General features: G+C 44.9%; 1 protein-coding gene across 1 annotated transcript in view; it reads left to right on the top strand.

Moving 5' to 3' along the window:
- Positions 1-12852, top strand: part of Xrcc2 (X-ray repair cross complementing 2) — a 41131-nt gene extending 28279 nt beyond the window's left edge. The window contains exons 2-3 of the mRNA XM_042273263.2: positions 4521-4602; positions 11910-12852. Of these exons, the coding sequence (XP_042129197.2) occupies positions 4521-4602; positions 11910-12625 (798 nt within the window). The 3' untranslated portion in view covers positions 12626-12852. The remainder of the gene's footprint in view (positions 1-4520; positions 4603-11909) is intronic.
- The last annotated feature ends 1913 nt before the right edge of the window (positions 12853-14765 follow it).

The raw sequence follows: 14765 nt of genomic DNA, 5'->3' as shown, positions 1-14765 counted from the left end.
TTGATATCTCTTGACTGGCTGTGAATTATTATAAGTAGGTATAGTGAAGGCAAAATTTTCTCTATCCTTTTCTTATAGCGGTATGGTAAAAAAATCTTTTAAGTCGCCGGACGGTGGTGGCGCACGCCTTTAATCCCAGCACTCGGGAGGCAGAGCCAGGTGGATCTCTGTGAGTTCGAGGCCAGCCTGGGCTACCAAGTGAGTTCCAGGAAAGGCGCAAAGCTACACAGAGAAACCCTGTCTCGAAAAACCAAAAAAAAAAAAAAAAAAAAAAAAAAAAAAAAAAAAATCTTTTAAGTCAATAACTATAATAGGTCATTCTTTGGGTAACAGAGAAGGCAAGGGCATCCCATTCTGTAGAGAGCCCATAGACTGAATTACTTTATTAATGGCTCGCAGGTCTGTCAGCATTCTCCATTTACCAGATTTCTTTTTAATAACAAATACAGGAGAATTCCAAGGGCTGGTAGATTCTTCAATGTTGAGCATTTAACTGCTTCTGAACCAGTAGTTGTAAGGCTTGTAGTTTCTCTTGTGTCATAGGCCGTTGTCCAATTCAGACAGGTTTATCAGTTAGCCATTTTAAAGGTAGGACCATTGGCATCTCTGAGAGTTCAGTGGCGGTTATGCTCTGTTTATGTACAGCGTGAATGGTTGGTGGCTGTTTTTTATAGTGACTTATGATATTATTTCCAGAGACATGAATTGGTCTGTGTTCTGCTTCTGAGATTGGAGCAATTTTAATTTGGATATTACATTGCTGTAACAGATCTCCACCCCAAAGATTGACTGGCCCTATGCATTCAACCCATCTTATATTTTGTTTTACTTGAGATAGGATTCCAATTCCTAGAAATTGGATATCTACTTCTTGAAGAGGCCAATTTGAATGCCATAATTTTCGAGTATAGCCTTCTAGAATAATGTTATTTATTTGTACTCTAAGCTTTGGTCTTTGTTCATTTATGGAAGTCTGCCCGAATATTTGTTTTATGGTGTTTTGGTGTTTTGATCCATCTATCAAAGCTGTTCTATGATCCAGTGCAGTATTGTTCTTTACAATAGGCACTGGATTATTTAATTGTCCTTGGGAGGAATTTATTCCACAGAGACTGGAAGTTCGATTTAGGGATCTGCGAGAGGACCCTCCAAGGCGTTTCCCAATGGTAAAGGATTGCCTTGTATGTCTCTTGTTGATCTGCATCCATTGGTCCAATGTTGGCCTTTGCAACATCTTCTGCATAATCTAGAAGATGTTTGGGTTATTTCTAGAAGAAACATTGCTTCTAGAAGCACCCTGTGTACAATTTCTTCTTATATGGCCTGGTGTACCACAGTTAAAACTTTTGGTACTTTGATGCCTCCTTCCACCTTTGGAAATTGCCTCTCCTATCCAAGTTTCATCACAATAGTTGAGAGACTCAACATTGTTTGTGTGTTGGATTCATTCTTCTATGCTGATCTGATCCCTAAAGTTGCAAGTATTCTTTTGCAGTCTATTTTAGCATTTTCAAAAGCTAAAGATTGAATTAATAATTGTCTTAATTTTTGGTCTGATATTGCCTTGCTTATAGCCTTGGTCAGTCTTTGTAAAAAAAAATCAGTAAACGGTTCTTTTGATCCTTGGAGGACCTTCGTATATAGCTCACTTGGTTCCCCTGGTTCTGGAATCTTTTACCAAGCATTTAGGGCTGCTGTATGGCATATGGATAATGTAAAATCATCAAAGGTAGATTGTGCATCTATATCTTCTTCTGCCTGAGTCTGTCCCAACATCCAACATGAGGGAAAGAAGAGAGCAGCATTTGTCTCAGGTCTTAAGGGTGCCCTGAGGCCACGCCCCAGGAGCAGGTACTTCAAGGTCATAGGTAGGTAGGACAGTTACCTGCTATATTGCTGGGGGTGGTGCTTCAAGGTCATAGATAACATATCCACTACAGAGGGCAGCCTTAGAGCCAAATAGCATGCGTGTGGAAGTGGAGTTAAGGTGGAATTTTTAAAGCAAGCAAAGGCAGCTGTTAATACCTCACAGGCCATTATCCTATTCTTATCTTACCTGAAGGCCACTAGGATCTCCCAGGCATTCCAGAGCTAAAGGTCAACGGCCCTTGAGGGATGTCTGGCTCCATATTAGGCTTCTTTAGTCATCACAGGGGAACTGTGTAAATTATTACTCAGGTCTGAGCACTCTATTGACTGGAATAGAGCACTTTGTTTCTGGGCAGATAAAACATAGTGTCATCAGGTTAGGGCCGACTGTCACGTCCCCACAGCTCCAAAGGACTTGGGAAGTCCCTTCATTTTAGCTCTGGCCTGCAGCACACATAGCTTTTCTCTGGAGCCTCTCCATGCTACAGATTTTCCCAAGGGATGTTTCATGGTCCTGCATTTTCTGAGGTCTCTATTGAAACAAGCTTCATCATCACAGCTTCACATAATGACCTTCAAACCTACCACATGTTGCTGGTCTCATCAACTTTCTGGAACTATGGCATAAGACTCCATGAGCCTCTAATTTTACAGTCTGTATGCCTATAACTAGGGCATGGCCTAAATGTTGTCCTGTCTTGAGATTTCCACCACCAAACAAATAAATTCTTTACTTTTTAATTCAGCCTCACCCAAGTTCAAAATGCAGCCAGATTCTTTGCTGGGATGTAGCTTGAATGGCCTCTAGCCCATTTCCAATGGGAACCGGGCCTTCACTGTCTGTATTTCTCTCTGCATGCTGGCCTTCCAAACTCCTACCATTAAGCTCTGCATACAGCTTTCTAGGGCTTTCCTGCCCATAGATTTAAACTCTTTCACATTCCTCCTGCAAACCAGTTCCAAAGGCCTGAGAACCACGTGGTCAGGCTTATCACAGCAAAGGCCACGCTCCTCTTTTTCTGTCTCCGTTGCTTTTCTCATTGCTGCGACACCATACCCAACAAAAACAACTTAAGGGAGAAAGAGTTTGTTTTGCTTTAAGTCCATCATGGCGAGGAACTCGTGACAGCAGGCGTTTGGTCACAACTCATCCTTTACAGATGGATGGTTGGTCCCACAGCATCCTTGGTTAGGAAATAAAGGAATATGCAAGATGTTCGCTTTTGTGAGCTTTAGCTGTCAGTGTGAAGCTGAGAGGAAAGCTTCACTGAGGAAGCCTGCATCAGACCTATGGGCTGTCTGCGGAGGACTGTCTTGTTTATTAGTGGATCCGGTAGGGCCCAGCCCACTATGATGGCACCACCCATAGGTGCTGGTCATGGGCTGTTTAAGAAAGCTAGCTGAACATGAGGCAGAGAGCAACAAGCGTTCTGTGAACCATGGCTTCTGCTTTTCTAGCCTGATTCTCTCAATAGTGAACTGTGACCTGGAAGTGTACGCTAGTTTAGTCCTTCCCTTCTCTAAGCTACGTTTGTCAGAGTGTTTTATCACGGCAGCAGAAGGGAAACTAGGACTCTACAGCTCAGCTTACTTTCCTTCTTATTCAGTCTAGTTCCCTACCCCCAGCGGTGGCACCTCCCACATAAACCTCTCTGGAACACCCTCCTAGACACGCTCAGAGGTGTATGCCCTTAGTGGTTCTACCCACTCAGGAGCCTACCTGTTCACGCAACAAGCTCTTGCAGTTCAAATCAGCTTTTCCTTTGCCTGCACACCTTGCATGCATTTCGGCTGCACTCTCTCCCGTGCCTGGTGTCCCTGCCTGTGGCCCATGCACTTGGACTTCTACCCACTTTTAAATGCAGCTGAGCCTAGAGCTCCTTAGGAAGCTTTCCTCTGCCTTTCCCCTTTGGCCCCTCCCATCTAGATAAAAGAGACAAATTAAATCAGACCACTGTATAATTGGTGTAAGTATAAAAAATGTTATTGTAAAATACACCAACGGTAAATAGTTTGCTATTAGAAGTTTGGCCTTTATACCCAACAGTTGCTATCCATTTTTTTTTTTTTTGAGGGTTCAGACTTATTTTACATCAGTAGATTTGGTATATAAATAAAAAATTAAATATTTTAAAAATAAATGAACAGGACTGGGCATGGTGGTGTGTGCCTTTAACACCAGCACTCGGGAAGCAGAGGGCAAGTGGATCTCTGTGAGTTTTTTAGGCCAGCCTGATTTATATAGTTAGTCCCAAGCCAGGCTATGTAGGAAGACCCTGTCCTTCAAAACAAAAAACCAGGGACTGCAGAGATGGCTCGGCAGGTAAACGTGTGTGCTGCTCCTGCAGAGGACCCATTGGGTTTCCAGCACCCACCTTGGTGCTTACCACCACCATCAACCCCGAATCCAGGATATCCAACACCCTCCCCTGGCCTGGGGCACCTGTACACACACGGCATGTAAACACACATGCACATAAGTAATAAAATCTTTTAAACAAAATATCTGTTCTAAATTATATTTCCCTTTTAATATTTTCCTCTAAATCTTCAAATTATGGTCTTAAAGATTTTTGAAATATACATAAATATACACTTCTAGGATGCTGTATCCTTTTAAGTAATGAGTTTTCCTCTTTTTCTTTTGTAAGCTCCTTGCCCGACTTGAAGGCAGAAGCTCCTTGAAAGAACTAGAACCCAACCTGTTTGCTGATGAAGATTCACCAGTGCATGGTAAAACACAGCGCTTAGCGGGAAAGCCTATGAGAGGAAGTTCACATGTGTACCTGCATCTCCACGTCACACATAGTCCTAGGAGGAGGCAGCGTAGGCTGAAGATGAGGCCCACCAGGACTGGGAGTCCCATGCCCTCCTGTCTGTCAGGATACCGTCTTCAGCACATGCTGTGGTCTCCTTCCCAACACACAGCATTCATGGGAATTCTGCTTGGCCTGGTTTTCATTCTCCCTGTTTAGAAGTTTGCAGAGCTGCAAGGAGGTCTCAAGGTTCCCAGCTGTTCTGTTAGTGTTTATCCCGAAGGAAAAATAGGTACTAGCTTGAAAGCTTTCAGGGAAGGTTGAGTGCTCGAGCTTCATTTCAGTGTAATGCATAGGACTTGGGTGTGTAATTGAGTTGTCTTCAGTACAGCAACACAGTCATGCAACTGTCACCCCAGAAAGAAACCCATCTGAGCTAGTAGTCAGCCCTGGGCAAGCACAGCCAGCTTTCTCTGTGGACTTGCTCTTTCTGGAGGTCTTATGAGGTGGACCTGCACGTCTGTCTTTGCGGCATGTATCCGTAGCACACCCCTCTCCCCCTTTAAGAGTTATTTATTTTATGCCTATGATTGTTTTGCCAATGTATATGTCTGTGTACCACGTGGGTGCCTGGTGCCTGCCAAGGTCAGAAGAGGGCGTAGGATCCCCTAGAACTGGAGTTACAGATGGCTGTGAGCCATGGTGTGGATGCTGGGAACGGAAGCCAGATCCTTTGCAAGAGCAGCAAGTGCCCTTAACCACTGAGCCATCCCTCCAGTCCAGTAGCCAGTCCTCTAGTGCTGAACAAATAGACTCACTATGTGAGTGCACTGTTACTTGGTAGCCATTTGAATTGCTTCTGAATTTTGGAAGCTATGAACAGTGCTGCCATGATCTCATGTACAAGTTTTTCTCTGGATAGACAGGCTTTGGGTTCCTTTGGGTAACACCTAGGAGGGAGAGTGTTAGGTTATAAGGCAGCTCTGTGTTGTTTCATCTTTGGAGAAGCAGCCAAGGTGATTTCTAAAGTAGCTTCACGTTTTACCTGTGACCATCAGTGAAGTGTCTGTTCCAAATTCCCTGCATCCTAGGACTGTCAGTATGTCTTTGTGGCTACAGTTTAGAGTGACACCCTGTGGTGCTTCTGCTTTACCCTTCCCTGTGGCTGACGGTGGCACTTGCCTCTACCTGAGCTCACAGTTTGTCCGTCCTTTTAGGAGAAATGTCAGATGTTTGCTAATTTAAAACCAAGTTACCCCTTTATAATTGCATTATAGTGGCCTTTGCATACTTTAGATAAGAGATGCTTATCCAGTAGGTGAGCTGCAGTGTGCCTGCCCACCCTCTCGTCTGGGCTGTGTTGATCCCTTTGGAGCACGAGATTGCTATCTTGGTGAGGTTCTAATGTCTCCTCTGTTGCTCATATTTCAGTGTCACGTACAAGACCCTTAGTCCCTATTCCAAGGTCCAGAAGACATACAGCCAGGCATGCTGGTACATTCTGGTAGTTCCAGCATTCAGGAGACTGAAGCAGGAAGTTCAGAGTTTGAGGCCAGCATGTTGTGTGTAGCAAGATCCTGTCTCAAAAAAATAAACAAAAAGATCTCTAGTTTGTCATTGGTTTGTTTTCATTCTTTTCTGGTTGGCAATGCATGCTTCTTTGATTCTAGGCCCTTTAAATTTACTGAGACTTGTGCTGACTGGTGCTTATTAATCTAGAGACTGCTCCATGTGCACTGTAGACTGTGTATTCTCCTGTGCCTGGGAAGCGCTCTCTAGATGACTCTTGGTTCTAGCTTAGCTTTAGTGCTAACTTCGGCTTCCTTGCTGCACTTATTTGCGGCTCTTCTATTATCCCATTTTCTAGAGTTAGCTGTTGACATCTCTGGCTGTTATCTATCTCTCCTTCAGTTCCATCTATCTGCATTCCTGTGTTTAGGGCTTTGAGTGTTATGCATACAAAAGTTTATTATTGTGATGTCTTATTGATGACTGACTCATTCATCATTATAAAATGTCCTTTATATCTCATACTCATTAGGATGACATTATTTAAAACAAAAGCAAAAAACTAAGTGTTGGCAAGGCTGTGAGGAAACCAGAACTTCCATGTGCCTCTGCTAAGACAGGAAAATGGTACAGTCGTTACCGAGAACAGTATAGAGCTTCCACAGAAGTTAGTGGAACTCTGATGCCACATCTTGAAACAGCCATGAGGTGGTAGCAGACAAATGTCCATCGATGGTTGGAAGGATAACTCTGCAGTGACTGGCATTTGTCATCCCAGCATTGACACGCTGACGAGGGGGTCACCGTAGGGTTGAGGCTAGCCGGTACAAAGTGACACTTTACACACATACACACATAAACAAGGAAGTGGTCCTTGCATACAGTGAAATACTTTTCTGCCTTACAAAGGAATCCTGTCACACACTGCTATGTGGATGGAACTTAAGAACCAAGACTGGAGAGATAGTTCAGCAGTCAAGAGTTTGGACTGCTCTTCCAGAGAGCCAGAATTTGGTTCCCAGCACCCATATCAGGCAGTTCATAACCACCTCAGCTCTAGGGGACTTCTGGCTGACACTTCTGGCTCCTCTAGGCACTTGCCCTCACATACACATTCCTACACATATACATATAATAAAAAGGCTTGAGAATGGTATGCTAGGTGGAGTAAGACAAACCGCATGATTCTACTTACCTGGGGTATTGAAAACACTTAAATAGACACAGAGCTGCAGCTATGCAAGACCTACAATTCACTATGTAGCCCAGGATGTCCTTGAACTTGTGGTGGTTCTCAAATGCCTCTGCATTCATCATTCTGAGATTATAAGTAGCCAACACATCTAGCTTATTTCATATATTTTTAGCCTACACATACTTGTGTGTGTGCACGCAAACACACACACACACAATCTCAAATAATAACTTTTATTTTAAAAGTTCATTGTGTGTGATATTACTATAGTAACTTCAACCTTGTGGTAGTGCACACCTCTAAGCCCAGCTCTTGGGAGGATAAGGAGTTCAAGGCTAGCCTTAGCTTCATAAAGAGTTCAAAACCACCCACCTATCTGATGCTGTCTCAAGACACCACTAATAATGATAATGCAAAACAAAACAAAACAAAACACGCTTGACTATTCTTTACATAGTGTCCTTTTCTTTTATTTGTCACTTGGTTTATAAAGTGTGTCCATTGTAGGATGCTCTTAGTTGGATCCTGGCTCTTTTCTTCTGTCTTACCTATCTGCTTTTGTTTGTTTGTTTGTTTGTTTGTTTGTTTATTATGTACACAGAAGAGGTTGCCAGATCTTATTACAGATGATTGTGAGCCACCATGTGGGTGGTGGGAATTGAACTCAGGACCTCTTGAAGAGCAGTCGGTGCTCTTAACCTCTGATCCATCTCTCCAGCCCGCCTATCTGTTTTTTGACTAAATGTTTAATTCATTGAAGTTAGTGTAACTACTGATGAGATAAAATTTTGACCATTCTACTCCCTGTTTTGTGTCTTTCACCTTTTCTGTTTTCTAGTTCTCCTTTCTGGTTTTGTTGTTTTGTTTTAAATAGACCCACTCTGGCATACTATTTTTTTCTAAGATTTGTTTATTTTAAATAATATGTATAAATGTTTTGCCTGTCTATATGTCTGCACCCATGGAGGCCAGAAGAGAGTGTTGAATTCCCTGGAGTTGGAGTTATAGTTGGTTGTGAGCCACCATCTGTGTCCTGGATCCTCTGGAAGAGCATCCAGCGCTCTTAACTTTCGAACCATCTCTCTAGTCCCTCTGCTAGACTATTTTAAATCCCTTGACATTCTTTCATATTTTAAACTGTTTTCCTAGTCATGAATTAATATCTTAATTTAAAGCAGTCTAGTTTGAATGATATCACCTTCATTTGAATAGTTTGTTAAACCTTCACTACGGTGGAGGTCTAGTTATTCTTCACCCGTCTTTGTATTCTTTCCCATTACATCTAAGGATTGTGTGTTCACCAAAACATTCGTTTTACCTGAATGAAAGTAATTGGAAATAGTAATACAGGTTTTAGGGTTATGTGGTTTTGTCTGTTTGAGTGTGGGCCTCCCATAACAAAGATGGCCTAAGATTCACTGTGTAGCTGAGGCTGACCTCAGGCATGTTGGGATTACAAGCTTCTATCACCACCCCCAGCTTTAAGGAGCTTGTTGCTTTCTTTTTTTTTTTTTTTTTGGTTTTTTGAGACAGGGTTTCTCTGCGTAGTTTTGCGCCTTTCCTGGAGCTCACTTGGTAGCCCAGGCTGGCCTCGAACTCACAGCGATCCGCCTGGCTCTGCCTCCCGAGTGCTGGGATTAAAGGCGTGCGCCACCACCGCCCGACTGTTGCTTTCATTTTTTAATGTGGATATTTCAAAAGGGAACTTTATGGTAGGTGCTTGGTGAATGGAAATGGAAGTGAAGGGATACTGTTTCCTGAAAAGAAAAATAGTTTGATGACTAAGGCAAGGAAACAACTTGATTTGTTACTTGATGTCATCAAGTAAGTGTTCCATCCTCCTAAGGCTCAGCAGCTCCAGTGGGCACAGCTGATGGTCAGTTACCCAACGGAAGAGTGATAGGCATAAACATACTCCTCCTCTTTTCTGCTGTCTGCATACTCACATTTCCTGTGCTGCTTGTATCTGCCTTTGTGCCACTGTCTGCTGTCATAAGGACTCTGGGATTGCTGGTACAGCAGGTCTGCTGTCCCTATACTCCATAGGAAAGCATGTCATTTCATGAGTTAGGCCTTAGGAAACAACCGTGTGTTGGAACAAGGGTTTGTAGTGCACCTTTGCATCACATATTATAGAAACTTGGAGAAACACTGTCATGTTTAGTCACTACCACAGGAACTCAGTTGGCAGCCTACACACCCAAGACTGGGGTCTAAGTCAGTTACACTTCCAGCATCTGTTACAGGAAGTTTATGGTGCAGCCAGATCCTTGGGCTCTGTGCTATGGAAGCATTTTAATGCTTTGATAGATGGAGGCTGTTTAATGCAGTGTCCAGTTTCTATTCTAAGTCCTCAAAACTAGGCATTGGGATCTGCATATTCAGTGTGCTGGCTATGCAGCTAGGCTGGTGATTGTTGAGATCATTTTCTTACATATTCTGCAGACTCTGTAGCTTTGACTCTTGCCTCATTCTGTTGGCCCCGACTCCTCCCAGCATCTATTCGAGAGGAGCTGTCAGGGCCAAACCATCCAGATTTCCCCAGCTGTTTAAGTACCAAGCTCCAGGGTCTTTGTTTTCTTTTTCTTCTCTTTCTTTTCTCCTCCTCTTGTTCCTCTTGTTCCTCCTCCTCCTCTTCCTCCTCTTCTTCCTTTTCCTTCTCCTCCTCTTCCTCCTCCTTTTCTTTTTACTTCAAGTTGCCATGTTCAGCACATCTGCTGGACAAGAGTGCCAGTTTTTTGTTTTGTTTTGTTTTGTTTTGTTTTGTTTTCGAGACAGGGTTTCTCTATGTAGCTTTGCGCCTCTCCTGGAACTCACTCTGTAGCCCAGGCTGGCCTTGAACTCACAGAGATCTGCCTGCCTCTGCCTCCCAAGTGCTGAGATTAAAGGCATGCACCAACGCCCGGCAGTTTTGTTTTTGGTAACAACTCACAAACATATAAGATCATAACTTCAAATAAAGATACAAGAACTGCCCCATTTATAAATCATACTGTTTGAACATGTGTGTAAAGGCAAAAATGGTACATGTTTATAAGATGAGTAAAAGTGATCTGAATTCATCATGAAACGTATCTGCAGGACTTTAGTTGGAAGACCTAGTGACAGCATTGAGGTGTGATGTTTGTTCTGTACCTACCTACTTCACCATTAATCTGTAACAGAGAAGTGACATTATCCATGAACTTGAGCTCTCAAGACTGGAATTAGAGCTATGAATTGCCATGTGGGTACTGGTAATCAAACTTGGGTCCTCTGCAAGAGCAACCAGTCCTCTTAACCACCAAGCCATCTCTCCAGCCCCAACACTGGGCATTTCTTAATGTATGGTCTTAGGGAACCATGTGGTCCCACTTCCAGAAGAACTTCCCAGTGCTGAGTCTGTGAGTCATGCTGAAGGACCTGTCCTCTTCAAGGAAACCTGGAGAGAATCTTGGGAAAGCAATCTGCTGAAGTATGTTAGGAAGATGTGTTGTTCATCCTGGGATTAGAGTATTCAAGTGCCAACCTTGCAGAAGGCAATAGGAAATGTAATCAGGTGATGTGTTTGTTACTTTCACATCACTAAGCCAAAAGTAAAGAAGGGAATATTCACTTTTGCTCATGGTTTCAGAGGTTCTGTCCATGATCACTTGGCCTCAGTACCCAATCATGCTAAGAACATGTGGAAAGACTGTCCTTCACTTTTGGAGGTTAGGACGTGGCTAGAACAAGATATTCTCCAGAGACACACCCCAGTGACTCGCTTCCTCCAGCTAGGTCCCACCTCCCATCATATGAGGTCATCAAGGGATTGACCCATCACGACAGCAGATGTCCCCCGACACCCCTGAGTTGTTATTCGCTAGCCAGGCACTTCCTAATCAGTGATACTCAAGACGGGACGTCAGTTAGGTACACAGCTGCTCGTGTGGCTTCTCCTCCCAGTGTTGGGATCCTGAAAGCGTTGAGAAGCCTGCTGAAGGCTTTTGCCTTGTGTTTCTGTGTGGTCAGCTGTGCCCCTCACCTTCCACCATGAGGCAGGATCTCCTCAGCACTCTGAGCAGCAGGCCTGTGGACTGTAAGCTTCTGGGGCTTCTGTCTCCTCCCGCATTTTGCCACAGGAGTGCTACTGCATGAGCATTATGTGGGCTCTGGGACCCGAACTCAGGTCCACCCACTAACAACAGCGAGGTTGCAGTGGCCCTGAGTCGTACAGGCCCGTCTCTAGGAGCTGCCCTTGCACTGCTTCGACCCCCTCGCTGTTTTTATGTTTTCTTGGTGCTGGTTAATCTTTCACTACTGGGTTGAGGGTGTGGACCAGTGGTAGAGCTGTTTCTTACCACAGCTGAGGACCTGGATTTCATCCTCGGTGCCAACTAAAAAAAAAAAACCTTTTAAAAACTGGGTCCTTTCTCAGAGATGCTGTCCGAATTTCCTTATTTTTCTGCCTTTGCTTATGCAGCAGATCCTCTTTAACAAGAGGATTTGGGTTTTTAGCTCATATTCCAGGACGTCTCTTTGGAACGCTCTCTGAGGCTTCGTCTGTGGCCCACTCTTGCACTGCTGCATCTTGACTGGCTTATTTTAATTTTACACAGGTGATATTCTTGAATTTCACGGTCCAGAAGGAACGGGAAAAACAGAGATGCTTTATCACCTAACAGCCCGATGTATACTTCCAAAGTCGGAGGGCGGACTGCAGATAGAAGTCTTATTTATTGATACAGACTACCACTTTGACATGCTTCGGCTGGTGACTGTTCTTGAGCATAGACTGTCGCGGAGCTCCGAGGAGACCATAAAGCTCTGCCTGGGCCGATTCTTCCTGGCCTACTGCAGCAGCAGCATGCAGCTGCTGCTCACGCTGCACTCCCTGGAGGCTCTGTTCTGTAGCCACCCCTCTCTCTGCCTTCTCATTGTGGACAGCCTGTCGGCTTTCTACTGGACAGACCGCGCCAGCGGAGGAGAGAGCGTGGCCCTGCAGGAATCGACTCTGAAGAAGTGTTCTCAGCTCCTAGAGAGGCTCGTCGCTGAGTACCGCTTGCTGCTGTTCGCAACAACACAGACTCTGATGCAGAAAGCCGCGGGTTCAGCAGAGGAGCCTTCCTCCTCCAAGCCCGCGGGCGGTGGAGACGTAGACTACAGAGCCTATCTCTGCAAGGCTTGGCAGAAGGTCGTGAAGCACAGGGTCATCTTCTCCAGAGAGGAGGAGGCCAAGAGCAGCCGGTTCTCGTTAGTTTCACGTCACTTGAAAAGTAACAGTTTAAAAAAACACGTTTTTATGATCCGAGAAAGTGGGGTGGAGTTTTGTTGATCTCTATCATCAAAAAGGCTTTTGAGACCTCTAAGGCTCGTCTTATAAAGTCTTCTGTTGGCTAAAGTGGTTTGATTCCAAAGTTCTTGATTCCGCGGAAATTAATACAAACAGTACAGTAAAACTCGAAGCTGCTCTGTCCCTCTAGACTGTGGACGGGCAGTCGGCACACTGCACTCTACCGAGCTTGTTTTGGAACTCAATAAATGATACACGTTTCAGACTGAGTCGTGTTTTGAGTACTTTAGTAAGGGTTCGATGCTGCTGATCCCCTGCCTCATTGAGGCGCTGTGGCTGGAGAGGGTGTGCAGCGCTATTGGCTGTTGCTTTAGTCAGAGGAATGGGCACATGGGCCGCCTGCCTAGCTGCCTCCCTCAAGAAGCTGGAATGAACTGGGTGTGGTGGTGCTTGCCTTTAATTCCCAGCACTGGGAAGACAGAGGCAGGTGGATCTCTGAGTTCAAGGCCCACCAGGTCTATACATAGTGAATTCCAGGACAGCCAGAGCTGCATGTCTCAAAAAGCCAATCAATAAAAAAACAAATAAATAAATGTTTGATAAATAAATAAAAGAAGCTGGACTGTTTTGAGTCCTCCTGCTCTCTCTCCCCAACCTGTCTCCCCACCCCCCCTCTGAGGGTGTCACTATGTTTCCTGTGTAGTTCCGGCTGGCCTTCACCCACAGCTCTGCCTCAGCCTCTGAAGCAGCTGGAACAGCTGGCACACAGCGCTGCCCCTGACAGTCAGAATCTCTAGCTGAGTTACACCTGAGTTCAAGATGAGTTTCCATCATGCTTGAGGTTCTGTGGAATTGTTCAAACAGGGAAATGATGTACTCACTCAAGAACTCTGAAATTTATTATGGAATGTTCATCTCATTAACTGATTCTGAAACAGTTAGAATTATGCATCACTAGTGTTTCCTTCCCTGTTTGGAACAGGCCGAGTCTTTTCCGGCTGTGAGCTGAAGGAAACTCTGGGTGCTGGGCTTCCACGATGCCCAGCAAGCGCTTGCACTAGGGGGGAACGCAGAGTGCTGCACAGGATGTTAAGATTGCTATTGCTGTGATGAAACACCATGACCTAAAGAATGCTGGGGAGGGAAGGGTTCCTTTGGTTTATACTTCCACATCCTGTTCATCCTTGAAGGAAGTCAGGCAGGAACTCAAGCAGAGCAGGAACCTTGAGGCAGGAGCCAGTGCAGAAGCCATGGAGGGGTGCTGCTTGCTTGCTTGCTCTTCATGGCTTGCTCTATCTGCTTTCTTATAGAACCCAGGACCACCACCCCAGGGGTGGCCCCACCCACCATGGGCCGGGCCCTCCCACAGCAGTCACTAATTAAGAAAATGTCGGCCGGGCGGTGGTGGCGCACGCCTTTAATCCCAGCACTCGGGAGGCAGAGCCAGGCGGATCTTTGTGAGTTCGAGGCCAGCCTGGGCTACCAAGTGAGCTCCAGGAAAGGCGCAAAGCTACACAGAGAAACCCTGTCTCGAAAAAAACCAAAAAAAAAAAAAAAAAAAAAAGAAATGTCCTACAGGCTTGCCTACAACCCGATCTCACGGAAGCATTTCCTCAACTGAGGCTCCCTCATCTCTGATGACTCTAGTTTTGTGCCACGTTGACATAAAACTAGCCAGCACAGAGGTGTAGGAAGAAGGCTTTGGAAAAATCTGTTAGGTGTCTTCACTCAAGGAAAGGTCCACAGCTGATGCTCGGGCTGACTGTGTTTCTCAAATCTGTTAATTTCATATGTCACAAACGTACCTTGAGTTTCCCTGTGGTGAAATGGTTCTGTTCTTGTGGGTTTGTTCATTTATGTTACCAGAGGTTCATGAGTTAAAAACCATCCTGCAGAGAAGCTGAGACTGAACTTCATTACTAAGGCATAGTGATACAGCTTGCTGTCTGCCCTCCACCTGGGCCTGCTGCCTGTGGGCAGGGTGGACAGCTGCGGTGATCCTTCACTTCGTGTGTGTCTTCCTCAGTTAACTCTTCTCATAGAGCCTGGTAGAATTGTTATCCTCATCAATGAGAAACATCTTTTATTTTTGACCCAGGGTTTCAATGTGTATGTCTAGCTGGCCTGAAACTATACATAGACCATAGACCAGGCTGGCCTTCTAAGTGCTGGTGTGAAAGAT

This window comes from Peromyscus maniculatus, chromosome 3 (genome assembly GCF_049852395.1).
Source record: "Peromyscus maniculatus bairdii isolate BWxNUB_F1_BW_parent chromosome 3, HU_Pman_BW_mat_3.1, whole genome shotgun sequence".
Lineage (NCBI taxonomy): Eukaryota > Metazoa > Chordata > Mammalia > Rodentia > Cricetidae > Peromyscus > Peromyscus maniculatus.
This window is presented reverse-complemented; position numbering and strand designations above follow the sequence as displayed.